The sequence below is a fragment of the Convolutriloba macropyga genome, chromosome 8 (genome assembly GCF_964194025.1).
Source record: "Convolutriloba macropyga chromosome 8, txConMacr16.3, whole genome shotgun sequence".
NCBI lineage: Eukaryota > Metazoa > Xenacoelomorpha > Acoela > Convolutidae > Convolutriloba > Convolutriloba macropyga.
Window position 1 is genome coordinate 2,022,549 of NC_134475.1, and position 27,957 is coordinate 2,050,505.

The 27,957-nt window shown below is 37.4% G+C and overlaps 1 protein-coding gene across 1 annotated transcript; it reads right to left on the reverse strand.

Moving 5' to 3' along the window:
* On the reverse strand, window positions 1-27,889 carry LOC142343858 (post-GPI attachment to proteins factor 2-like). Its single transcript, XM_075395226.1, has 2 exons — window positions 27,413-27,889; window positions 1-599 (listed from the first exon to the last, which is right to left on the reverse strand). The coding sequence occupies exons 1-2, from the start codon at window positions 27,823-27,825 to the stop codon at window positions 155-157; spliced, it is 858 nt and encodes a 285-aa protein (XP_075251341.1). The 5' UTR covers window positions 27,826-27,889; the 3' UTR covers window positions 1-154.
* Window positions 27,890-27,957: the final 68 nt, after the last annotated feature.

Consider the following 27,957-nt stretch of genomic DNA (forward strand, 5'->3'; position numbering starts at 1 on the left):
CAGCTTTCCAAAAATCAAATTGAGATAATTAGGATATTTACAAATTATATATACAAAATTATGAAGATCATTTTTGTATCAATAAAGCATAAATGAAGGCAGCCAATTGCTTCAGCATGTAATGTATTTTTCTAGGTAAATTTTATTAAACGGCTCAAGAAGCAACGTGTGAGAGCTCCGGTGGTTGAAGAAATATCAAATGATCGTTAAAATTAGAAGAAACTAGATTATGATATGCAATGTTTATAGTCACGACGATAATTTCTGACAGAGAAAACAATGTATAAACTCCTGGAATGCAGTACTTATTATGAATATAATAAGAAAGGGCAGCCATGAAGACTGAAATGAAAAACAGCACAGTCAAAACTAGTTTTCGTTTCACAAGTTTTAGAGTCGTGTAATTTCTCAAGAGAAGTCTTCGACTGTGGTGGTTTCTTACTAACATGTGGATTCCTGAGAATGTGACGAATGCAGTGAAGGAGTTGCGATGTAACGTGAAATTGTCATAACTCGTCACACAGGAAAGCGTCATGAGACTAGATAGCTCCGCAAAGAAAACTAGTTCCACTAGCCACGTCCAATATGATTGATCTCGTCTGAAAATTAATCGCAATTTAGTTGATGATGGTTTAAATTATGAACTAATTTAAAAAACGAGATTTTAAAGGCTGAGAGAGAGAGAGAGGAAGAAACGTCAGAGATCGGAGAAAACATTAAGATTGGTAATAAGAAATAATCAGCAATCATTTAAATTTTAGATCAATATAAACCAAGATTATTTGATAATGGAGACCACGCAGATTGCAAGAATTCTAAATTATGTTGCACAAAAAAAGCCATGTAAACAAGATGAGAAAAATGTTTTCTCTGTAAAAAAAATATGCCTTGTAAGATTTTACGGGTCTCAAAGAACGCTTGCTTTGACAGCTTTCAATCTTAACAATTTCAAAAAGGGCGTTTGGGCATTACGCACCGTAACTAAGCTCATATGGTCTAGTTGATAAAATAGAGTTGCTTGCACTGATTATGCTGAAAGTTCTACCATCAGAAACACAGTTAAGCTCATGTGAAAAATAAAAAAATGGATGAAACCAGAAACAGTAAATACAAATGGTGGTCAAATAGGAAATTAGCTCCGATTGTAAAATTCCCAAATCAAATAAAAATTCAGATCAATTCTTTGAATTCATGTTTTCTGTAAAAACAAGAAACAATTTTCAGATTGATATTTTCTAATTTTCTTTCAAAGCTGTGAAAATGGCTTATCTCCCAATACTTCTGGGAGCTAACTTAAAGGCGGTTAACGTAAACATGCCCAACATATTGCTGCAAATCAACCACCGTTGATTCCAATTACCCCGATTGAGGGTGAAAAAAATCAGAAAGAACTGAAAACTGATCCTTGTAAAAAATATTTTGTAAGTACGAACTATTTACTTTCATTTCGTAGTTAGACATAATCCAGTTCCTTAATGACAGGATACTGGGGATAGTTTCAACACAAATAAGCATTAGAGATGGTAACTAGGACTTTTAAGAATATAGCCGGCAGATTGCCGGAATAGCTGCGAAAGAATAGACCTGCGTGCCATATAATAGAGATAGAAACAGATAAAGATCTAAATTGAAAAAAAAATCGACGCCGCTCAAAAAAACTAGTTGAAAAACATTCAGCAATAAATTAATAAAGCTTGTTAAAATTCATTCCGCAGAAGCCTCTTATTAGGGACCTATACTGTACATATGAGTTCGTTTGACCTTAAACAAATTCAAATTAAACTTAAGTTTTAAAGTGCAAAAGTCATTTTATTGAGTGAGGTAAGTCACGTATGATCAAAACCTAATCACGCAAATAACCTAAAAACTTTTTCTAAAGCGAGTGAGAAATGACGTCACGCGCGCAAATGCCGTTAGTGAGACGAAGAAGTCATTCAGAAAATTTGACTTTTTCAGCTTTGCTGTGTGAACAAACGTAAAACGAAAAAAGAGCGTCAGACGACGAAACAAAAAAAACCAAGAGCACCGCAATATAGCTTCGCTCAGCTTACAGCTTCGCAGCTATAAACAAAGTTTAAGTAGCGGTTATGTTATATGGCGCTTTATGGGTTAATCCTGCTCCTATTTTGTTTTTCATAAATGTGTTGATTTTAGATTCCTTCCCTCAGCAAATGCAGTTTAAAAATGCACAGAGTGAGCGAAGAAACAAATTAACTTAGAGAAGTTTCATGCATTATTTTAAGCAGAAAATGAGGTAAACCGAAACAAATTTTAATTCAAATTTAATAAACATTGCAGGACAAGTCCTAACTTAGAATTCAAAGAAATTCCGCTATAGAGATAACACTATTAGCCCTTCAAAAAACAGCTTCAGATAGCAATTGAACCAAATACTAAGAAAAACCTCTTAAAGTTGTCGAATTGTCGAAGTTGTTTCCCGATGTCCTCAGCCGCTCAAGCCTTCCAAACAATGGAAGTCTAGACAGCAGACACCAACTTTGTAGAAAACTCTGCAAAAAAATAAAGCAACAAACAATATTACTAAAAAAACCATTTCAAGGAATGTCATTCAATATATGCGGCATCAAAGTCAATGAAACACGCAAAAAAACACGAAATCTTTGGCTATTAGACTATTGCAATATGTACCAATAGAAAGCAACTATCTATCAATATATCAGGTATATGAAAGCAATTAAGAAGTTCACGCAACAAAAGTAGTACCAGACAATTCGAAAATTCAAAATTGTCGAAAAAAAATGTTGTCAAGCCAATTAAATTAGTAGACACATACTTAAACAGAATAATAAACCCAATTATGACTAACTGGAGAGCAACTGAGACCAAACCTGAGCAGTTGTGAATTTTGGGATAGGAATGAGGCGGAAAAATCAATAGATTCAGATACAAATTGACCTCATAGAGATCTGCCATTATAGAGAATAGGTGACAAAACAACAAAAACAACTATAAGAACTCGAAAAATCCAAGGTGAATCAATTTTTGAAAACAAGTAGTCTCAGAATCATCAAAAAGTGTAGCTTGAAATAAGGGACTAGGTAAACAACAAAATTCACGTTAAAAGAACAATCAGAGCTATCATTAATGAGATAAGGTGACCGGACAAAAAAAACACTAAAAACTCCGAAAACTGAAACTTTTTTGAAAGCAAGTAATGTCAAAGTAGTGAAAACTGCTATTATAACTGGAAAACATTAAATTGATTACAATGGGCACCCCAAAAAAGCTACTTGGCGCTGTCCATAACGCAACTGACAGAACGAAAAAAAAACAAAAAATAAAAATCCAATAAAACGACTAGTTTCTTTCGAAAACAACCAGTGTCAAAGTCGTTGAAACCGCTAAAAAATGAAAACAAAAAAGCGTCCAAATCTTTGAAAACCATTAGTTGCTTTCAGAGGGGTTTAAACAAGTGCAGCTACGCATTATTAGAACACACATATTGCCTTTTGGATGTATTCGTAAAAACAGCAAAAGAAGTAAAATTGCCGAAAGTTAAAAAGTTGCCATAAAAACCGAAAATCAGTTTCAACGCCATTTCCCCACATAACATTAAAGTCCTTGGAAACAATGTCAGGCTCTAAGTCTACTCACTTTTCGCTCCTTCATAATATGAAATAATTTGGAACGATAAAAAAGTTGTCATCTGATGTTCGTAACCTGTTTTTTTTTTTTCAATTTTGAAGTCACCGCGAGTCCGCTGTCTTGTTATATTATTGCAAAGTTCAGAAAGGCATTCAGTTTTGGCAATAAACTTGTCTTTGATTATTGGCAAGAACAACAACAAATCATGCATTTCTATGTATAAGCACAAAGGTAGTAGCTCGAGTTCCTTTAGTCTATAAACACAACGACAATCTTTTTCCAAAATCCATTTTCTTGCTCTCATTTGCAGCCTTTCATATATTTGCATATGACTTTGGTTGGGATTCCAGACCCCAGACCTGGGAACCGGATGTGATAATTGTCACAAAGTAGCCTTCATAAGCGTTTTTATTTACATTGGAGCATAAATTTTACATTTCTTTTGATGAGGTAGAAAGCTTTAATGCCTTTGCTGGCTCGTAATTCACAGCTGTCATTCCAATTAAAGTTTGCAGATATCAAAATTCCCAAGTCTCTTTGGGTTGCTACAGAACGCAACATTTCTCGATTATGGTAGCATTGCAGATTTTCTTTATTATTTAGCAAGGCGCACTTTTTTGAATTAAGTTTCAAGTGATTCGTTTAACAACATTCTTCAATCTGGTTTGAAGCATGATCGAGACTCGCTTGACTTTCTAAAGCCACTCTAAAGTCGTCCGCAAATTCGTAGCACTCAATGCTTGCAAGCAAATTTAGCAAGTCGTTAATATATTTGAGGAACAGCAGAGGCCTAACGATTGAGCCCTGCGTTACACAACTTCTGACATCTGACAGTTCGGAATCAGTATCATTTAGCCGAACAAATTGTTTCCGATCAGACAAGTAGGATGACAACAATTTCACCAAATTTCCACCTATCAAAAAGTTTTTTAATTTTGATATTATTTGCCATGTGACACCGTGTCGAATGCCTTAGTCCAAGTAAAGACTCTTAATGAATCGTGGTCAGGGTTGCATTTGTCAAGTCGTCGATAAAAAGAGTTTCCCAAGATCCTCAACTAATCAAGCCTTCTGAACAATGGAAGTCTACACAGCAGACACCAACTTTGTAGAAAACTCTGCAGAAAAATTAAAGCAGTGAACAATATTACGCAAAAAAAAATTCAAAGAATGTCATTCAATATATGCGGCATCAAAGTCAAAGAAACACGCAAAAAAAAAACAAAATCTTTGGCAACTATTGCAATAAGTACCAATAGAAAGCAACTATCTATCAATATATCAGGTAAATGAAAGCAATTAAGAAGTTCACGCAACAAAAGTAGTACCAGACAATTCGAAAATTCAAAATTGTCGAAAAAAATGTCAAGCCAATTAAATTAGTAGACACATACTTCAACAGAATAATAAACCCAATTATGACTAACTGGAGAGCAACTGAGACCAAACCTGAGCAGTTGTGAATTTTGGGATAGGAATGAGGCGGAAAAATCAATAGATTCAGATACAAATTGACCTCATAGAGATCTGCCATTATAGAGAATAGGTGACAAAACAACAAAAACAACTATAAGAACTCGAAAAATCCAAGGTGAATCAATTTTTGAAAACAAGTAGTCTCAGAATCATCAAAAAGTGTAGTTTGAAATAAGGGACTAGGTAAACAACAAAATTCACGTTAAAAGAACAATCAGAGATATCATTAATGAGATAAGGTGACCGGACAAAAAAAACACTAAAAACTCCGAAAACTGAAACTTTTTTGAAAGCAAGTAATGTCAAAGTAGTGAAAACTGCTATTATAACTGGAAAACATTAAATTGATTACAATGGGCACCCCAAAAAAGCTACTTGGCGCTGTCCATAACGCAACTGACAGAACGAAAAAAAAACAAAAAATAAAAATCCAATAAAACGACTATTTTCTTTGGAAACAACCAGTGTCAAAGTCGTTGAAACCGCTAAAAAATGAAAACAAAAAAGCGTCCAAATCTTTGAAAACCATTAGTTGCTTTCAGAGGGGTTTAAACCAGTGCAGCTACGCATTATTAGAACACACATATTGCCTTTTGGATGTATTCGTAAAAACAGCAAAAGAAGTAAAATTGCCGCGCGTTAAAAAGTTGCCCTAAAAACCGAAAATCAGTTTCAACGCCATTTCCCCACATAACTTTAAAGTCCTTGGAAACAATGTCAGGCTCTAAAAATACTCACTTTTCGCTCGTTCATAATATGAAATAATTTGGAATGATAAAAGAGTTGTCATCTGATGTTCGTAACCTGTTTTTTTTTTCAATTTTGAATTCACCGCGAGTCGGCTGTCTTGTTATATTATTGCAAAGTTCAGAAAGGCATTCAGTTTTGGCAATAAACTTGTCTTTGATTATTGGCAAGAACAACAACAAATCATGCATTTCTATGTATAAGCACAAAGGTAGTAGCTCGAGTTCCTTTAGTCTATAAACACAACGACAATCTTTTTCCAAAATACATTTTCTTGCTCTCATTTGCAGCCTCTCATATATTTGCATATGACTTTGGTTGGGATTCCAGACCTGGGAACCGCATGTGATAATTGTCACAAATTATCCTTCATAGGCGTTGATAAAAACATTGGAGCATAAATTTTACATTTCTTTTGATGAGGTAGAAAGCTTTAATGCCTTTGCTGGCTCGTAATTCACAGCTGTCATTCCAATTAAAGTTTGCAGATATCAAAATTCCCAAGTTTCTTTGGGTTGTTACAGAACGCAACATTTCTCGATTTAAATAACATTGCAGATTTCCTTTAATATATAGCAAGGCACACTTTTTTGAACTAAGTTTCAAGTGATTCGTTTAACAACATTCTTCAACCTGGTTTGAAGCATGATCGAGACTCGCTTGGTTTTCTAAAGCCACTCTAAAGTCGTCCGCAAATTCGTAGCACTCAATGCTTGCAAGCAAACTTGAGGAACAGCAGAGGCCTAACGATTGAGCCCTGCGTTACACAACTTCTGACATTTGACAGTTCGGAATCAGTATCATTTACCCAAACAAATTGTTTCCGATCAGTCATGTACGATGAAAACAATATCACCAAATTTCCACCTATCAAAAAGTTTTTAATTTTGATATTATTTGCCATGTGACACCGTGTCGAATGCCTTAGTCCAAGTAAAGACTCTTAATGAATCGTGGTCAGGGTTGCATTTGTCAAGTCGTCGATAAAAAGAGTTTCCCAAGATCCTCAACTGATCAAGCCTTCTGAACAATGGAAGTCTACACAGCAGACACCACCTTTGTAGAAAACTCTGCAGAAAAATTAAAGCAACGAACATTATCACGCAAAAAAAAACAATTTCAACGAATGTCATTCAATATATGCGGCATCAAAGTCAACGAAACACGCAAAAAAAAACAAAATCTTTGGCAACTATTGCAACAAGTACCAATAGAAAGCAACTATCTATCAATATATCAGGTAAATGAAAGCAATTAAGAAGTTCACGCAACAAAAGTAGTACCAGACAATTCAAAAATTCAAAATTGTCGAAAAAAAAATGTTGTCAAGCCAATTAAATTAGTAGACACATACTTAAACCGAATAATAAACCCAATTATGACTAATTGGAGAGCAACTGAGACCAAACCTGAGCAGCTGTGAGAACTTTGGGATAGGAATGAGGCGGAAAAATCAAGATTCAGATACAAATTGACCTCATAGAGATCTGCCATCATAGAGAATAGGTGACAGAACAACAAAAACAACTATAAGAACTCGAAAAATCCAAGGTGAATCAATTTTTGAAAACAAGTAGTCTCAGACTCCTCAAAAATTGTAGTTTGAAATAAACAACTAGGTAAACAACAAAATTCACGTTAAAAGAACAATCAGACCTATCATTAATGAGATAAGGTGACCGGACAACAAAAACACTAAAAACTCCGAAAACTGAAACTTTTTTGAAAGCAAGTGATGTCAAAGTAGTGAAAACTGCTATTATAACTCAAAAACTTTAAATTGATTACAATGGGCTCCCCAAAAAAGATACTTGGAGCTGTCCATAACGCAACTGATAGAACGAAAAAAAAACAAATAAAAATCCAAAAAACGACTATTTTCATTGGAAACAACCAGTGTCCAAGTCGTTGAAACTGCTAAAAATGAAAACAACAAGCGTCCAAATCCGTGAAAACCATTAGTTGCTTTCAGAGGGTTTTAAACAAGTGCAGCTAGGCATTATTAGAACACACATATTGCCTTTTGGATGAATTCGTAAAAACAGCAAAAGAAGTAAAATTGCCGCGCGTTAAAAAGTTGCCCTAAAAACCGAAAATCAGTTTCAACGCCATTTCCCCACATAACTTTAAAGTCCTTGGAAACAATGTCAGGCTCTAAAACTACTCACTTTTCGCTCGTTCATAATATGAAATGATAAAAGAGTTGTCATCTGATGTTCGTAACCTGTTTTTTTTTTTCAATTTTGAATTCACCGCGAGTCCGCTGTCTTGTTATATTATTGCAAAGTTCAGAAAGGCATTCAGTTTTGGCAATAAACTTGTCTTTGATTATTGGCAAGAACAACAACAAATCATGCATTTCTATGTATAAGCACAAAGGTAGTAGCTCGAGTTCCTTTAGTCTATAAACACAACGACAATCTTTTTCCAAAATACATTTTCTTGCTCTCATTTGCAGCCTTTCATATATTTGCATATGACTTTGGTTGGGATTCCAGACCTGGGAACCGCATGTGATAATTGTCACAAATTATCCTTCATAAGCGTTGATAAAAACATTGGAGCATAAATTTTACATTTCTTTTGATGAGGTAGAAAGCTTTAATGCCTTTGCTGGCTCGTAATTCACAGCTGTCATTCCAATTAAAGTTTGCAGATATCAAAATTCCCAAGTTTCTTTGAGTTGTTACAGAACGCAACATTTCTCGATTTAAATAACATTGCAGATTTCCTTTAATATATAGCAAGGCACACTTTTTTGAACTAAGTTTCAAGTGATTCGTTTAACAACATTCTTCAACCTGGTTTGAAGCATGATCGAGACTCGCTTGGTTTTCTAAAGCCACTCTAAAGTCGTCCGCAAATTCGTAGCACTCAATGCTTGCAAGCAATATTGAGGAACAGCAGAGGCCTAACGATTGAGCCCTGCGTTACACAACTTCTGACATTTGACAGTTCGGAATCAGTATCATTTACCCAAACAAATTGTTTCCGATCAGTCAAGTACGATGAAAACAATATCACCAAATTTCCACCTATCAAAAAGTTTTTAATTTTGATATTAATTGCCATGTGACACCGTGTCGAACGCCTTAGTCCAAGTAAAGACTCTTAATGAATCGTGGTCAGGGTTGCATTTGTCAAGTCGTCGATAAAAAGAGTTTCCCAAGATCCTCAACTGATCAAGCCTTCTGAACAATGGAAGTCTACACAGCAGACATCACCTTTGTAGAAAACTCTGCAGAAAAATTAAAGCAACGAACATTATCACGCAAAAAAAACAATTTCAACGAATGTCATTCAATATATGCGGCATCAAAGTCAACGAAACACGCAAAAAAAAAACAAAATCTTTGGCAACTATTGCAACAAGTACCAATAGAAAGCAACTATCTATGAATATATCAGGTAAATGAAAGCAATTAAGAAGTTCACGCAACAAAAGTAGTACCAGACAATTCAAAAATTCAAAATTGTCGAAAAAAAAATGTTGTCAAGCCAATTAAATTAGTAGACACATACTTAAACCGAATAATAAACCCAATTATGACTAATTGGAGAGCAACTGAGACCAAACCTGAGCAGCTGTGAGAACTTTGGGATAGGAATGAGGCGGAAAAATCAAGATTCAGATACAAATTGACCTCATAGAGATCTGCCATCATAGAGAATAGGTGACAGAACAACAAAAACAACTATAAGAACTCGAAAAATCCAAGGTGAATCAATTTTTGAAAACAAGTAGCCTCAGACTCCTCAAAAATTGTAGTTTGAAATAAACAACTAGGTAAACAACAAAATTCACGTTAAAAGAACAATCAGACCTATCATTAATGAGATAAGGTGACCGGACAACAAAAAACACTAAAAACTCCGAAAACTGAAACTTTTTTGAAAGCAAGTGATGTCAAAGTAGTGAAAACTGCTATTATAACTCAAAAACTTTAAATTGATTACAATGGGCCCCCCAAAAAAGCTACTTGGAGCTGTCCATAACGCAACTGATAGAACGAAAAAAAACAACAAATAAAAATCCAAAAAATAACCATTTTCATTGGAAACAACCAGTGTCCAAGTCGTTGAAACTGCTAAAAATGAAAACAACAAGCGTCCAAATCCGTGAAAACCATTAGTTGCTTTCAGAGGGTTTTAAACAAGTGCAGCTACGCATTATTAGAACACACATATTGCCTTTTGGATGAATTCGTAAAAACAGCAAAAGAAGTAAAATTGCCGCGCGTTAAAAAGTTGCCCTAAAAACCGAAAATCATTTTCAACGCCATTTCCCCATATAACATTAAAGTCCTTGGAAACAATGCCAGGCTCTAAAACTACTCACTTTTCGCTCCTTCATAGTATGAAATAATTTGGAACGATAAAAGAGTTGTCATCTGATGTTCGTAACCTGTTTTTTCAATTTTGAAGTCACCGCAAGTCCGCTATCTTGTTATATTATTGCAAAGTTCAGAAAGGCATTCAGTTTTGGCAATAAACTTGCCTTTGATTATTGGCAAGAACAACAACAAATCATGCATTTCTATGTATAAGCACAGAGGTAGTAGCTCGAGTTCCTTTAGTCTATAAACACAACAACAATCTTTTTCCAAAATCCATTTTCTTGCTCTCATTTGCAGCCTTTCATACATTTGCATATGACTTTGGTTGGGATTCCAGACCTGGGAACCGGATGTGATAATTGTCACAAAGTAGCCTTCATAAGCGTTTATATTTACATTGGAGCATAAATTTTACATTTCTTTTGATGAGGTAGAAAGCTTTAATGCCTTTGCTGGCTTGTAATTCACAGCTGTCATTCCAATTAAAGTTTGCAGACATCGAAATTCCGAAGTCTCTTTGGGTTGCGACAGAACTCCAAATTTCTCAATTTAAATAGCATTGCTCGCTTGGTTTTCTGAAGCCACTTTGAAGTCGTCCGCAAATCCGTAGCACTCAATGCTTGCAAGCAAACTTGGCAAGTCGTTAATATATTTGAGGAACATCAGAGGCCTAACGATTGAGCCCTGCGGTACAGAGCTTCTGACATTTGACAGTTCGGAATCAGTATCATTTATTCGAACAAATTGTTTCCGATCAGTAAAATAGGATGACATTTTCACCAAATCTCCACCTATCAATTTTTTTTTTAATTTTGATAATAATTTGTCTGGTGGCACCGTGTCGAATGCCTTAGTCCAAGTAAAGACTTAATGAATCGTAGTCAGGGTTGCATTTGTCAAGTCGTCGATAAAAAGAGTTGCCCAATATCCTCAACCGATCAAGCCTTCTAAACAATGGAACTCTACACAGCAGACACCAACTTTAAAGAAAACTGCAGAAAATTAAGGCAACAAACAATATTACGCTAAAAAAACAATTTCAACGAATGTCATTCAATATATGCGGCATCAAAGTCAGTGAAACACTCAACAAAACACGAAAACTTTGGCAACTATTGCAATATGTACCAACAGAAAGTAACTATCTATCGTGGTTTGGCTACCTTAGGCACGAATTTTTAAAAATTTACAGTTCAACTAGCTGTACCAATGATTGATCAGGACATCAACGCTGTTGTAACAGTAAGGATTGAAAGAGGCCTCAATCCATCCCAGTCGGCTCGTTTTAACGCAAATTACGTTTATTTCCAATTGGTGATTTATTGTTTTGCACACAGTTCAGCTGCGTAACGATGAGGTTATGATCGGAACCATTTTTTCCATTAAGTTTTAAAGGTCTGCTAGAATTGGGTCTTAAATGCAGTTGGTGATAAGTTAAGCGCTATGCAGTAGTTTCTAGTTCAATTCAAGACATCATTGTCGACCAGCAGGTGTTGCTGAAACAAACTAATGTCGCCAGGAACGATGACGCAATCTAATGCCAAACGACTTGTTGTGAAATACGCCTTCCATTAAATTTAAAATTGCAACTGCTGAGCTGATAGGCGCTACTTTCTGGCAGCCGCTATATACAACAAAATGGTTAATTTTGAATGAGCAATTTCACGACAGCATAGCAGTCTGACTCTAAATGCAGATCGATAAATTCGTGGTTGATTGAGTTTCTGATGGCAGTTAACACCACAGTGCTTTGTTTCCAGATTCATGGTAGACCGATCTTTCCGGTAAATAGAATAATTGGGAAAAAGTGCTGGGTTTGGTATCTCGGGAACAAGCCAGGGTTCACTGAGGCAAAGAAATTCATATCTCTTAAGACCCATGAAGTTAGAAAATCTTAATCTTCGACTTATATCGATTAAACTGCGTCAATTGTAAGTTAGCATTATAATAGAGCTTAGCCACGATTCGTCTTCAGAAAAGTCTTTGGTTCGTGAAACATGGTAGGATTGCCAACGACCATCGATTCGTACTTCAAGACAGCTGCTTGACGCGTATATTTTGTCATTCAGTTTCCCGCTTTTAAGTTTGCGTCTTTTTTTTTCAGGCAGCCGTTTCTTTCTTGGCATCTTGAGGTGATAGCTCAGTGCTGACAAAAAATCAACTATTTTTGCCATTCGTAATTTGACTAATGGTCCATTTGTTGCCGACGGAGGTTTTCTGAGTCATTCATTCTCAAAATATCGGCGATGACAACGTTCGTAAATGCGGTAAAAACATTTTTTTCAATTAATTTTGTTTACATCAGCTATGTTCCCATCTTCAAATATGGGACTAACTACGCTAATTTTCGGAAATCTGGGATAAGTGCCCTCATCTTTGGTAGTTTGAAGAATAATTTTCAGCGGCCTACAAGGTTTTCAAACATTTCAGTGAAATGTTGCCAATAGTTTGGACCAGTGAATTTATTCAATGCCGCCAAATTAATAACTTCGATGAATTGCTGCTTGTCGGCAAAGCAAACAGAATTGAGACTCTCACAATCAAAGGTTGCCAATGAGTGTCATTTCTTTCCAAAAACACTAAAAAAGAATAGAATTTGTTAAACGCTACGGCTTTTGATACGTCGTCCTCAGCAACCAAATTTTCTAGGAAAATCTTGGCGGTAAGCCAGGATTTTATCGCATGCAGGACAGATATTTTTGAATGTTGCTGAATCGGCAACTTTCAAAATTTTCAGCCTCAAAACAACTGAGATCGTTGTCTATAGCTTTAGGAACTTCTCCTTCTTTATCTTCAGCAAACGTGAAAGCGTTTTGCTTTGATCACTGAATTTTCTTGTCTCAAGACGATTTAACAAAGTTATTTAAAGTTTCAACTATTCCAAGGTTGCAATGCAGCACGTGGTTTGGTCACTTTAGGAACAATTTTTTTTTATATTTTACAGTTCAACCAGCTGTACCACTGATTGACGAGAATATCAACGTTGCTGTAACAGCAAAGAGTGAAAGAGGCCTCAATCCATCCCAGTTGACGCGTTTAAACTCAAATTACGTTTATTTCTAATTGGTGATTTATTGTTTTGCACACAGTTCAGCTGCGTAACGATGAGGTTATGATCGGAACCATTTTTTCCATTAAGTTGGTAAGGTCTGCTAGAATTGGGTCTTAAATGCAGTTGGTGATAAGTTAAGCGCTATTACAATAAACAAAGTCTACTTTAGCATCAGAAAACCAGTTCCCAAAATCAGTTCTCAACCAATGTTTCTAATACAGTAGTTTCTAGTTCACTTCCAGACATCATTGTCGACCAGCAGCTGTTGCTGAAACAAACTAATGTCGCCAGTTACGATGACGCCATCTGGTGCCTAAAGACTTGTTGTGAAAAACGCGTTCAAATAAATTTGTAAAATTGCAACGGCTGAGCTGATAGGGGCTACCTTCTGGCGGCGAGCATATATAACAAAAATCGTAAGTTTACGAATGAGCAATTTCACGACAGCGTAGCAGTCTAACTCTGAATGCAGATTGATAACTTTGTGGTTGATCAGTTTCTGAGGGCAGTTAACACCACAGTGCCTTGTTTCCAGATTCGTGGTAGACCGATCGTTCCGGTAAATAGAAAAATTTGAAAGAAAAAGCGCTTGATTTGGTATCTCGGGAACAAGCCAGGGTTCACTGAGGCAAAGAACGTCATATATTTTAAGACTACAAAGTTTTCGAACAATTCTTAAGTAAAGTGTTGCCAATAAAGTTTGGACCAGTGGATTTATTCAATGCCGCCAAGTCAAGAACTTTGATGATTTGCTTGTCGGCAAAGCAAATAGAATTGAGACTCTCACGTTCAAAGGTTGCCAATGAGTGTCATTTCTTTCCAAAAAAACACCAGAAAAGAACTTGTTAAACGCTATGGCTTTTGATACGTCGTCTTCAGCAACCAAATTTTCCGGGAACATCTTGAGCGGTAAGCCAGGATTTTAACGAATGCAGGACAGATATTTTTGGAATGTTGCTGAATCGGCGACTTTCAAACATTTCGGCCTCAAAACAACTGAGATCGTTGTCTAGAGCTCTAGCAACATCTCCATTTTTCATCTTCAGCAAGCGAGAAAGCGTTTTGCTTTGATTACAGTACTTTCGCTTTGTCTCACGATCATTTACCAATTTTGAGGTTTCATTATTACTCCAAGGTTGCAATGCAGCTGGTGATTTGATTACTTTAGGAACAATTTTTTTTATTTACACTTCAACCAGCTGTACCACTGATTCATCAGGACATCAACGTTGTAACAGTAAGGACTGAAAGGGGCCTCAGTCCATCCCAGTCGGCTTGTTTAAACGCAAATTTACATTCATTTATAAATAGCGATTGATTGTTGTGCACACAGTTCAGCTGCGTAACAATGCGGTTATGATCGGAACAATTTTTGTCATTAAGTTTTTAGTGTCTGCCTAGAATTGAGTCTTGACTGCAGTTGGCGACGAGTTAAGCGCCATTACAAAGAACAACGTCTACTTTTGCAACAGAAAAAATGCTGAGGCAGTTGTCAACCAATGTTTCTAATTCAGTAGTTTCTAGTTCACTTCCAGACATCATTGTCGACCAAAAGGTGTTGCTGAAACTAATGTCGCCAGTTACGTTAATGCTATCTGGAGCCAAAAGTCTTGTTGTGAAATGCGCGTTTCAATAAATTTAAAATTGCAACTGCTGAGCTGATAGGCGCTACTTTCTGGCAGCCGATATATACAAAAAAAAAGGTTAATTTTGAATGAGCAATTTCACGACAGCATAGCAGTCTGACTCTAAATGCAGATCGATAATTTTGTGGTTGATCAGTTTCTGATGGCAGTTAACACCACAGTGCCTTGTTTCCAGATTCTTGGTAGACCGATCGTTCCGGTAAAAAGAAAAATTTGAAAGAAAAAGCTTGATTTGGTATCTCGGAAACAAGCCAGGGTTCACTGAGGCAAAGAACGTCATATATTTTAAGACTACAAAGTTTTCGAACAATTCTTAAGTAAAGTGTTGCCAATACAGTTTGGACCAGTGGATTTATTCAATGCCGCCAAGTCAAGAACTTTGATGATTTGCTTGTCGGCAAAGCAAACAGAATTGAGACTCTCACGTTCAAAGGTTGCCAATGAGTGTCATTTCTTTCCAAAAAACACTGGAAAAGAACTTGTTAAACGCTATGGCTTTTGATACGTCGTCTTCAGCAACCAAATTTTCCGGGAACATCTTGAGAGGTAAGCCAGGATTTTATCGAATGCAGGACAGATAATTTTGAATGTTGCTGAATCGGCGACTTTCAAACATTTCGGCCTCAAAACAACTGAGATCGTTGTCTAGAGCTCTAGCAACATCTCCATTTTCTATCTTCAGCAAGCGAGAAAGCGTTTTGCTTTGATTACAGTACTTTCTCTTTGTCTCACGACCATTTTCCAATTTTGAGGTTTCATTATTACTCCAAGGTTGCAATGCAGCTGGTGATTTGATTACTTTAGGAACGATTTTTTTTATTTACACTTCAACCAGCTGTACCACTGATTCATCAGGACATCAATGTTGTGACAGTAAGGACTGAAAGGGGCCTCAGTCCATCCCAGTCGGCTTGTTTAAACGCAAATTTACATTCATTTATAAATGGCGATTGATTGTTGTGCACACAGTTCAGCTGCGTAACAATGCGGTTATGATCGGAACCATTTTTGCCATTAAGTTTTTAGTGTCTGCCTAGAATTGAGTCTTGACTGCAGTTGGTGACGAGTTAAGCGCCATTACAAAGAACAACGTCTACTTTTGCAACAGAAAAAATGCTGAGGCAGTTGTCAACCAATATTTCTAACTCAGTAATTTCTAGTTCACTTCCAGACATCATTGTCGACCAGCAGGTGTTGCTGAAACTAATGTCGCCAGGTACGTTAATGCTATCTGGTGCCAAAAGTCTTGTTGTGAAATACGCGTTTCAATAAATTTAAAATTGCAACTGCTGAGCTGATAGGCGCTACTTTCTGGCAGCCGATATATACAACAAATAAAAATGGTTAATTTTGGATGAACAATTTCACGACAGCATAGCAGTCTGACTCTAAATGCAGATCGATAATTTTGTGGTTGATCAGTTTCTGATGGCAGTTAACACCACAGTGCCTTGTTTCCACATTCTTGGTAGACCGATCGTTCCGGTAAATAGAAAAATTTGAGAGAAAAAGCGCTTGATTTGGTATCTCGGGAACAAGCCAGGGTTCACTGAGGCAAAGAACGTCGTATATTTTAAGACTACAAAGTTTTCGAACAATTCTTAAGTAAAGTGTTGCCAATACAATTTGGACCAGTGGATTTATTCAATGCCGCCAAGTCAAGAACTTTGATGATTTGCTTGTCGGCAAAGCAAACAGAATTGAGACTCTCACGTTCAAAGGTTGCCAATGAGTGTCATTTCTTTCCAAAAAACACTAGAAAAGAACTTGTTAAACGCTATGGCTTTTGATACGTCGTCTTCAGCAACCAAATTTTCCGGGAACATCTTGAGCGGTAAGCCAGGATTTTATCGAATGCAGGACAGATATTTTTGAATGTTGCTGAATCGGCGATATTCAAACATTTCGGCCTCAAAACAACTGAGATCGTTGTCTAGAGCTCTAGCAACATCTCCATTTTTTATCTTCAGCAAGCGAGAAAGCGTTTTGCTTTGATTACAGTACATTCTCTTTGTCTCACGACCATTTACCAAATTTGAGGTTTCATTATTACTCCAAGGTTGCAATGCAGCTGGTGTTTTGATTACTTTAGGAACAATTTTTTTTATTTACACTTCAACCAGCTGTACCACTGATTCATCAGGACATCAACGTTGCGACAGTAAGGACTGAAAGGGGCCTCAGTCCATCCCAGTCGGCCTGTTTAAACGCAAATTTACATTCATTTATAAATGGCGATTGATTGTTGTGCACACAGTTCAGCTGCGTAACAATGCGGTTATGATCGGAACAATTTTTGCCATTAAGTTTTGTGTCTGCCTAGAATTCAGTCTTGACTGCAGTTGGCGACGAGTTAAGCGCCATTTCAAAGAACAACGTCTTCTTTTGCAACAGAAAAAATGCTGAGGCAGTTGTCAACCAATGTTTCTCATTCAGTAGTTTCTAGTTCACTTCCAGACATCATTGTCGACCAGCCGGTGTTGCTGAAACTAATGTCGCCAGTTACGTTAATGCTATCTGGTGCCAGAAGTCTTGTTGTGAAATACGCGTTTCAATAAATTTAAAATTAAAACTGCTGAGCTGATAGGCGCTACTTTCTGGCAGCCGATATATACAACAAATAAAAATGGTTAATTTTGAATGAGCAATTTCACGACAGCATAGCAGTCTGACTCTAAATGCAGATCGATAATTTTGCGGTTGATCAGTTTCTGATGGCAGTTAACACCACAGTGCCCTTTTTCCAGATTCTTGGTAGACCGATCGTTCTGGTAAATAGAAAAATTTGAAAGAAAAAGCGCTTGATTTGGTATCTCGGGAACAAGCCAGGGTTCACTGAGGCAAAGAACGTCATATATTTTAAGACTACAAAGTTTTCGAACAATTCTAAGTAAAGTGTTGCCAATACAGTTTGGACCAGTGGATTTATTCAATGCCGCCAAGTCAAGAACTTTGATGATTTGCTTGTCAGCAAAGCAAACAGAATTGAGACTCTGGCGTTCAAAGGTTGCCAATGAGTGTCATTTCTTTCCAAAAAACACTAGGAAAGAACTTGTTAAACGCTATGGCTTTTGATACGTCGTCTTCAGCAACCAAATTTTCCGGGAATATCTTGAGCGGTAAGCCAGGATTTTATCGAATGCAGGACAGATATTTTTGAATGTTGCTGAATCGGCGACTTTCAAACATTTCGGCCTCAAAACAACTGAGATCGTTGTCTAGAGATCTAGCAACATCTCCATTTTTTATCTTCAGCAAGCGAGAAAGCGTTTTGCTTTGACTACAGTACTTTCTCTTTGTCTCACGACCATTTACCAAATTTGGGGTTTCATTATTACTCCAAGGTTGCAATGCAGCTGGTGATTTGATTACTTTAGGAACAATTTTTTTATTTACACTTCAACCAGCTGTACCACTGATTCATCAGGACATCAACGTTGTAACAGTAAGGACTGAAAGGGGCCTCAGTCCATCCCAGTCGGCTTGTTTAAACGCAAATTTACATTCATTTATAAATAGCGATTGATTGTTGTGCACACAGTTCAGCTGCGTAACAATGCGGTTATGATCGGAACAATTTTTGTCATTAAGTTTTTAGTGTCTGCCTAGAATTGAGTCTTGACTGCAGTTGGCGACGAGTTAAGCGTCATTACAAAGAACAACGTCTACTTTTGCAACAGAAAAAATGCTGAGGCAGTTGTCAACCAATGTTTCTAATTCAGTAGTTTCTAGTTCACTTCCGGACCTCATTGTCGACCAGCAGGTGTTGCTGAAACTAAGGTCGCCAGTTACGTTAATGCTATTTGGTGCCAAAAGTCTTGTTGTGAAATACGCGTTTCAATAAATTTAAAATTGCAACTGCTGAGCTGATAGGCGCTACTTTCTGGCAGCCGATATATACAACAAAATGGTTAATTTTGAATGAGCAATTTCACGACAGCATAGCAGTCTGCCTCCAAATGCAGATCGATAATTTTGTGGCTGATCAGTTTCTGATGGCAGTTAACACCACAGTGCCTTGTTTCCAGATTCTTGGTAGACCGATCGTTCCGGTAAAGAGAAAAATTTGAAAGAAAAAGCGCTTGATTTGGTATCTCGGGAACAAGCCAGGGTTCACTGAGGCAAAGAACGTCATATATTTTAAGACTACAAAGTTTTCGAACAATTCTTAAGTAAAGTGTTGCCAATAAAGTTTGGACCAGTGGATTTATTCAATGCAGCCAAGTCAAGAACTTTGATGATTTGCTTGTCGGCAAAGCAAACAGAATTGAGACTCTCACGTTCAAAGGGCGCCAATGAGTGTCATTTCTTTCCAAAAAAACACTAGAAAAGAACTTGTTAAACGCTATGGCTTTTGATACGTCGTCTTCAGCAACCAAATTTTCCGGGAACATCTTGAGCGGTAAGCCAGGATTTTATCGAGTGCAGGACAGATATTTTTGAATGTTGCTGAATCGGCGACTTTCAAACATTTTGGCCTCAAAACAACAGATCGTTGTCTAGAGCTCTAGCAACATCTCTATTTTTTTATCTTCAGCAAGCGAAAGCGTTTTGCTTTGATTACAGTACTTTCTCTTTGTCTCACGACCATTTACCAAATTTGAGGTTTCATTATTACTCCAAGGTTGCAATGCAGCTGGTGATTTGATTACCTTAGGAACGATTTTTTTTATTTACACTTCAACCAGCTGTACCACTGATTCATCAGGACATCAACGTTGTAACAGTAAGGACTGAAAGGGGCCTCAGTCCATCCCAGTCGGCTTGTTTAAACGCAAACTTACATTCATTTATAAATGGCGATTGATTGTTGTGCACACAGTTCAGCTGCGTAACAATGCGGTTATGATCGGAACCATTTTTGCCATTAAGTTTTTAGTGTCTGCCTAGAATTGAGTCTTGACTGCAGTTAGCGACGAGTTAAGCGCCATTACAAAGAACAACGTCTACTTTTGCAACAGAAAAAATGCTGAGGCAGTTGTCAACCAATGTTTCTAATTCAGTAGTTTCTAGTTCACTTCCGGACCTCATTGTCGACCAGCAGGTGTTGCTGAAACTAAGGTCGCCAGTTACGTTAATGCTATCTGGTGCCAAATGTCTTGTTGTGAAATACGCCTTTCAATAAATTTAAAATTGCAACTGCTGAGCTGATAGGCGCTACTTTCTGGCAGCCGATATATACAACAAATAAAAAAGGTTAATTTTGAATGAGCAATTTCACGACAGCATAGCAGTCTGACTCTAAATGCAGATCGATAATTTTGCGGTTGATCAGTTTCTGATGGCAGTTAACACCACTGTGCCTTGTTTCCAGATTCTTGGTAGACCGATCGTTCCGGTAAATAGATAAATTTGAAAGAAAAAGCGCTTGATTTGGTATCTCGGGAACAAGCCAGGGTTCACTGAGGCAAAGAACGTCATATATTTTAAGACTACAAAGTTTTCGAACAATTCTCAAGTAAAGTGTTGCCAATACAGTTTGGACCAGTGGATTTATTCAATGCCGCCAAGTCAAGAACTTTGATGATTTGCTTGTCGGCAAAGCAAACAGAATTGAGACTCACGCTCAAAGGTTGCCAATGAGTGTCATTTCTTTCCAAAAAACACTAGAAAAGAACTTGTTAAACGCTATGGCTTTTGATACGTCGTCTTCAGCAACCAAATTTTCCGGGAACATCTTGAGCGGTGAGCCAGGATTTTATCGAATGAAGGACAGATATTTTTGAATGTTGCTGAATCGGCGACTTTCAAACATTTCGGCCTCAAAACAACTGAGAGCGTTGTCTAGAGCTCTAGCAACATCTCCATTTTTATCTTCAGCAAGCGAGAAAGCGTTTTGCTTTGATTACAGTACTTTCTATTTGTCTCACGACCATTTACCAATTTTGAGGTTTCATTATTACTCCAAGGTTGCAATGCAGCTGGTGATTTGATTACTTTAGGAACAATTTTTTTTATTTACACTTCAACCAGCTGTACCACTGATTCATCAGGACATCAACGTTGTAACAGTAAGGACTGAAAGGCGCCTCAGTCCATCCCAGTCGGCCTGTTTAAACGCAAATTTAAATTCATTTATAAATGACGATTGATTGTTGTGCACACAGTTCAGCTGCGTAACAATGCGGTTATGATCGGAACAATTTTTGCCATTAAGTTTTTAGTGTCTGCCTAGAATTGAGTCTTGACTGCAGTTGGCGACGAGTTAAGCGCCATTACAAAGAACAACGTCTACTTTTACAACAGAAAAAACGCTGAGGCAGTTGTCAACCAATGTTTCAAATTCAGTAGTTTCTAGTTCACTTCCAGACATCATTGTCGACCAGCAGGTGTTGCTGAAACTAATGTCGCCAGTTACGTTAATGCTATCTGGTGCCAAAAGTCTTGTTGTGAAATACGCGTTTCAATAAATTTAAAATTGCAACTGCTGAGCTGATAGGCGCTACTTTCTGGCAGCCGATATATACAACAAATAAAAATGGTTAATTTTGAATGAGCAATTTCACGACAGCATAGCAGTCTGACTCTAAATGCAGATCGATAATTTTGCGGTTGATCAGTTTCTGATGGCAGTTAACACCACAGTGCCTTGTTTCCAGATTCTTGGTAGACCGATCGTTCCAGTAAATAGAAAAATTTGAAAAAGCGCTTGATTTGGTATCTCGGGAACAAGCCAGGGTTCACTGAGGCAAAGAACGTCATATATTTTAAGACTACAAAGTTTTCGAACAATTCTTAAGTAAAGTGTTGCCAATACAGTTTGGACCAGTGGATTTATTCAATGCCGCCAAGTCAAGAACTTTGATGATTTGCTTGTCGCCAAAGCAAACAGAATTGAGACTCTCACGTTCAAAGGTTGCCAATGAGTGTCATTTCTTTCCAAAAAACACTAGAAAAGAACTTGTTAAACGCTATGGCTTTTGATACGTCGTCTTCAGCAACCAAATTTTCCGGGAACATCTTGAGCGGTAAGCCAGGATTTTATCGAATGCAGGACAGATATTTTTGAATGTTGCTGAATCGGCGATTTTCAAACATTTCGGCTCAAAACAACTGAGATCGTTGTCTAGAGCTCTAGCAACATCTCCATTTTTTATCTTCAGCAAGCGAGAAAGCGTTTTGCTTTGATTACAGTTCTTTCTCTGTCTCACGACCATTTGCCAAATTTGAGGTTTCATTATTACTCCAAGGTTGCAATGCAGCTGGTGATTTGATTACTTTAGGAACGATTTTTTTATTTACACTTCAACCAGCTGTACCACTGATTCATAAGGACATCAACGTTGTAACAGTAAGGACTGAAAGGGGCCCCAGTCCATCCCAGTTGGCTTGTTTAAACGCAAATTTACATTCATTTATAAATGGCGATTGATTGTTGTGCGCACAGTTCAGCTGCGTAACAATGCGGTCATGATCGGAACAATTTTTGCCATTAAGTTTTTAGTGTCTGCCTAGAATTGAGTCTTGACTGCAGTTGGCGACGAGTTAAGCGTCATTACAAAGAACAACGTCTACTTTTGCAACAGAAAAATGCTGAGGCAGTTGTCAACCAATGTTTCTAATTCAGTAGTTTCTAGTTCACCTCCAGACATTGTCGACCAGCAGGTGTTGCTGAAACTAATGTCGCCAGTTACGTTAATGCTATCTGGTGCCAAAAGTCTTGTTGTGAAATACGCGTTTCAATAAATTTAAAATTGCAACTGCTGAGCTGATAGGCGCTACCTTCTGGCAGCCGATATATACAACAAATAAAAATGGTTAATTTTGAATGAGCAATTTCACGACAGCATAGCAGTCTGACTCTAAATGCAGATCGATAATTTTGCGGTTGATCAGTTTCTGATGGCAGTTAACACCACAGTGCCTTGTTTCCAGATTCTTGGTAGACCGATCGTTCCGGTAAATAGAAAAATTTGAAAAAGCGCTTGATTTGGTATCTCGGGAACAAGCCAGGGTTCACTGAGGCAAAGAACGTCATAAATTTTAAGACTACAAAGTTTTCGAACAATTCTTAAGTAAAGTGTTGCCAATACAGTTTGGACCAGTGGATTTATTCAATGCCGCCAAGTCAAGAACTTTGATGATTTGCTTGTCGCCAAAGCAAACAGAATTGAGACCATCACGTTCAAAGGTTGCCAATGAGTGTCATTTCTTTCCAAAAAACACTAGAAAAGAACTTGTTAAACGCTATGGCTTTTGATACGTCGTCTTCAGCAACCAAATTTTCCGGGAACATCTTGAGCGGTAAGCCAGGATTTTATCGAATGCAGGACAGATATTTTTGAATGTTGCTGAATCGGCGATTTTCAAACATTTCTGTTTCATAACATCTGAGATCGTTGTCTAGAGCTCTAGCAACATCTCCATTTTTTATCTTCAGCAAGCGAGAAAGCGTTTTGCTTTGATTACAGTTCTTTCTCTGTCTCACGACCATTTACCAAATTTGAGGTCTCATTATTACTCCCAGGTTGCAATGCAGCTGGTGATTTGATTACTTTAGTAACGATTTTTTTATTTACACTTCAACCAGCTGTACCACTGATTCATAAGGACATCAACGTTGTAACAGTAAGGACTGAAAGGGGCCTCAGTCCATCCCAGTTGGCTTGTTTAAACGCAAATTTACATTCATTTATAAATGGCCATTGATTGTTGTGCACACAGTTCAGCTGCGTAACAATGCGGTCATGATCGGAACAATTTTTGCCATTAAGTTTTTAGTGTCTGCCTAGAATTGAGTCTTGATTGCAGTTGGCGACGAGTTAAGCGCCATTACAAAGAACAACGTCTACTTTTACAACAGAAAAAATGCTGAGGCAGTTGTCAACCAATGTTTCTAATTCAGTAGTTTCTAGTTCACTTCCAGACATCATTGTCAACCAGCAGGTGTTGCTGAAACTAATGTCGCCAGTTACGTTAATGCTATCTGGTGCCAAAAGTCTTGTTGTGAAATACGCGTTTCAATAAATTTGTAAAATTGCAACGGCTGAGCTGATAGGGGCTACATTCTGGCGGTGAGAATATACAAAAATCGTAAATGTACGAATGAGCAATTTCACGACAGCGTAGCGGTCTAATTCTAAATGCAGGTCGATAATTTCGTGGTTGATTGAGTTTCTGATGGCAGTTAACACCACCGTGCTTTGTTTCCAGATTCTTGGTAGACCAATCCGGTAAATAGAATAATTGGGGAAAAGTGCTTGGTTTTGTATCTCGGGAACAAGCCAGGGTTCACTGAGGCAAAGAACGTCATATATCTTCAGACCTATGATGCTAGAAAAGTTTAATCTTCGATTTATGTCGATTAAACTGCGTGCATTGTAAGTTAGCATGATAATAGAGATTAGTCGCGTTTCGTCTACAGAAAAGTCTTCTGTTTGTGAAACATCTTGGTAAGATTGCCAACGACCATCGATTCGTACTTCAAGACAGCTGCTTGACCCGTATCTTTTGTCATTCAGTTTCACGCTTTTAACTTCTCGTCTTTTTTCAGGCAGCCGTTTTCTTGGCATATTGAGGTGAGTTGAGAGCTGAAAAAAATTCAACTATTTTTCCATTCGTAATTTGACTAATGGTCCATTTGTTTCCGACGGAGGATTTCTGAGCCATATTCATTCTCAAAAAATGGGCGATGACAACGTTCGTAAATGCGGTAAAAATATTTTCAATTGTTTTTGTTTACATCAGCTTCAAATATGGGACTAACTACGCTAATTTTCGGAAATCTGGGATAAGTGCCCTCATCTTTGGTAGTTTGAAGAATAATTTTCGAACAACTCTGGTAAAAAGTTGCCAATAGAGTTTGGACTAGTGGATTTATTCAATCCCGCCAAGTCAAGAACTTCGATAATTTGCTTGTCGGCAAAGCGAACAGAATTGAGACTCTCGCGCTCAAAGGTTGCCAATGAGTGTCAGTTCTTTACAAAAAACACAAGAAAAAAACACCAGAAAAAAACACTAGTTAAACGCTATGGCTTATGATACGTCGTCTTCAGCAACCAAATTTTCCAGGAACATCTTGGGCGGAAAGCCAGGATTTTATCGAATATAGGACAGATATTTTTGAATGTTGCTGAATCGGCGACTTTCTAAAATTTCAGCCTCAAAACAACTGAGATCGTTGTCTAGAGCTCTAGCAACATCTCCATTTTTTATCTTCAGCAAGCGAGAAAGCGTTTTGCTTTGATCACAGAACTTTCTCTATTTTGTTTCAAGACGATTTAACAAATTTGAGGTTTTATTACTACTCCAAGGTTGCAATGCAGTTCGTGGTTTGGTTAATTTAGAAACGAATTTATTTAAAATTTACAGTTCAACTAGCTGCACCACTGATTGATCAGGACATTAACGTTGCTGTAACAGCAAGGATTAAAATGGGCTTCAGTCCATCCCAGTCGGCTTGTTTAAAGGCAAATTTACATTCATTTATAATTGGTGATCGAATGTTGTGCACAGTTGAGCTGCGTAGCAAATGAGGTTATGATCGGAACAATTTTTTCCATTAAGTTTTTAGTGTCTGCCTAGAATTGAGTCTTGACTGCAGTTGGTGATAAGTTAAGCGCTATTACAAAGAACATCTTCCACTTTTGCATCCGAAAAAATGGTGAGGCAGTTATCAACCAATGTTTCTAATTCAGTAGTTTCTAGTTCACTTCCAGACATCATTGTCGACCAGCAAGTGTTGCTGAAACTAATGTCACCAGTTACGATGATGCTATCTGGTGCCAAAAGCCTTGTTGTGAAATACGCGTTTCATTAAATTCGCACAATTGCAACGGCTGAGCTGATATGGTCTACCTTCTGGCGGCGGGTATATACAAAAAGTAAAAATGTTAAATTTTGACTGAGCGATTTCACGACAGCATAGCAGTCTAACTCTAAATGCAGGTCGATAATTTCGTGGTTGATTGAGTTTCTGATGGCAGCTAACACCACCGTGCTTTGTTTCCAGATTCTTGGTAGACCAATCCGGTAAATAGAATAATTGCGAAAAAGTGCTTGGTTTGTTATGTCGGGACAAGCCAGGTTTCAAGGAGGCAAAGAATGCCATATCTCTTAAGACCAATGATGTTAGAAAATTTTAATCTTCGATTTATGTCGAATAAACTGCGTACATTGTAAGTTGGCATGATAATAGAGCTTAGTCACGTTTCGTCTTCAGTTCGTGATGAAACATCTTGGTATGATTGCCAACGACCATCGATTCGTACTTCAAGACAGCTGCTTGACGCGTATATTGTCATTCAGTTTACCGCTTTTAAGTTCCCGTCTTTTCTTCAGGCAGCCGTTTCTTTCTTAGCATCTTGAGGTGAGAGTTCAGTGCTGACAAAAATTTGACAATTGTTCCGTTTCTAATCTGTGAGGCGATGAGCTGACTTTAAAACAATTGCATTACTCACTTCATTGTCGAGATTAATCAGGAGTGTACGAGGGCTTTGTTTCGTTTCATATTTTTCTAGTGTTTTTCACGCGTAGGCTTTTAAACCACCTACTTTCATTTCCGCAACTTATTGAATTTGTTCAATCAGCTCATTCAATTTTACAAGATTTTCAGCGAACTCTTTCATTTGGTATTGAAGCTTTTTCAACTCATCGCCATGCAAACTATGGTCGTTAACTTTTGACATTTTCAGTCCCTCTTCTTTTCGGTTGGTACAAGCATTACAGATGTGCAGTTAATTTTTATCTAGCTTTTTCAGGACATCAATAGAGCTTTTCTCCAATTGAGTGCACTCAGAAGTGCATTGCAAAACTTTACTGCAAAAAAAGTATTGAAATTTTGCTCCATTCACCTTTGCGTTAGAGGCAAAACAATTATCACGTGTCTTGTTTACTGTCATTTTCACCGGTGCTCAATATAGGAAGATTTGCACGAAGAAAAGAAGTTGTAAAGAAAGCTCTTTTTTCCTTCCGGAAAAAAGGGGGCTTTAAGCGTACTTAATACCCTCCGAGAGCTACCTGTTTATCCCGTTTTTGAGGACGCAGAGTCAAATGGGTCGGAGGAAAACTCGGTCAAGCGAAAAAGCGCATAAAAAAACCAAAGGACTCATATAATTGCAAAAAATTTAGTTTGAGAGCAATTAAAAATTGATACATCATTTTGATGAATTCCAAATAGGCTATTTTTATTTTAACGTTCTTTATACAGATTTTAATAAAATGTATAGAGATAATTGAGACATACAATTTACGCTGAAAAAATAGAGAAAGAATTTGATTGAAAAACTTGACAAATTAGACAAACGAGGCTCAATTTTTTTTGACATAATAAATTTAACCTTTTTGTATTTTTAAAAAGGCTAGTTCCTATGTATACAATGGGTATTTCGAGGTGTACATTGGATTGATGTCTAGAACCTAAATTATTATAATGAAAAACTTCTTTCCAAATTTAACCTAAACAGATTTACAAGTGCACCACCTATATTTATACGATGCGTACAATTCAACGATTGGACAAAATATGGTCCATATTGTAGATCCATTCTTTCTCGAATCGTTGCAGCAATTATACAATTTGAAGTTGACGGGGAAAACGCAAAACTCACAATCTATTGGACTGGTAGTAGAACAACATCATCAGCATCCTTGGCCAGAAATGAAGAGCCATAGCAGTTTTCCAGACATACTTTTCCGGAGTTTCGGAGACCATGGAGCTAATTGAAGGCAGTAGGTTTCGAACACCGCAGTGGGTATGAGTTGATCTATCAAAATTGATAAATATTGCGATCAGTGTGCACACTATAATTGCTCCAGCCGGCAGGATGCTTGCTATTATAGTGAGATGCTTGAGTTTCCCCACGTACACACGTTCACGTGCTCCACCGATTATATGTGAAGAGGAGTAAGCGCCCATCATGGGCACTCTATCGTCGTCTTTCTGCATATGCCTATCTGGAAAAGGAGACCCCTGCTGCAGTCCGGACTTCAAACGCAACTTTACACTCATCGAAGCGTACATTATTCTTTTAAAATACAATGTATGCAAAAAGAGGGTATCATCACCCAATGGATGGAAGAGTGAGCCCCCACTTTGGAACATCACAGCACCGTATTACAAGGTACTATTGCTTTTTTAGAGCTGCGTCATGAG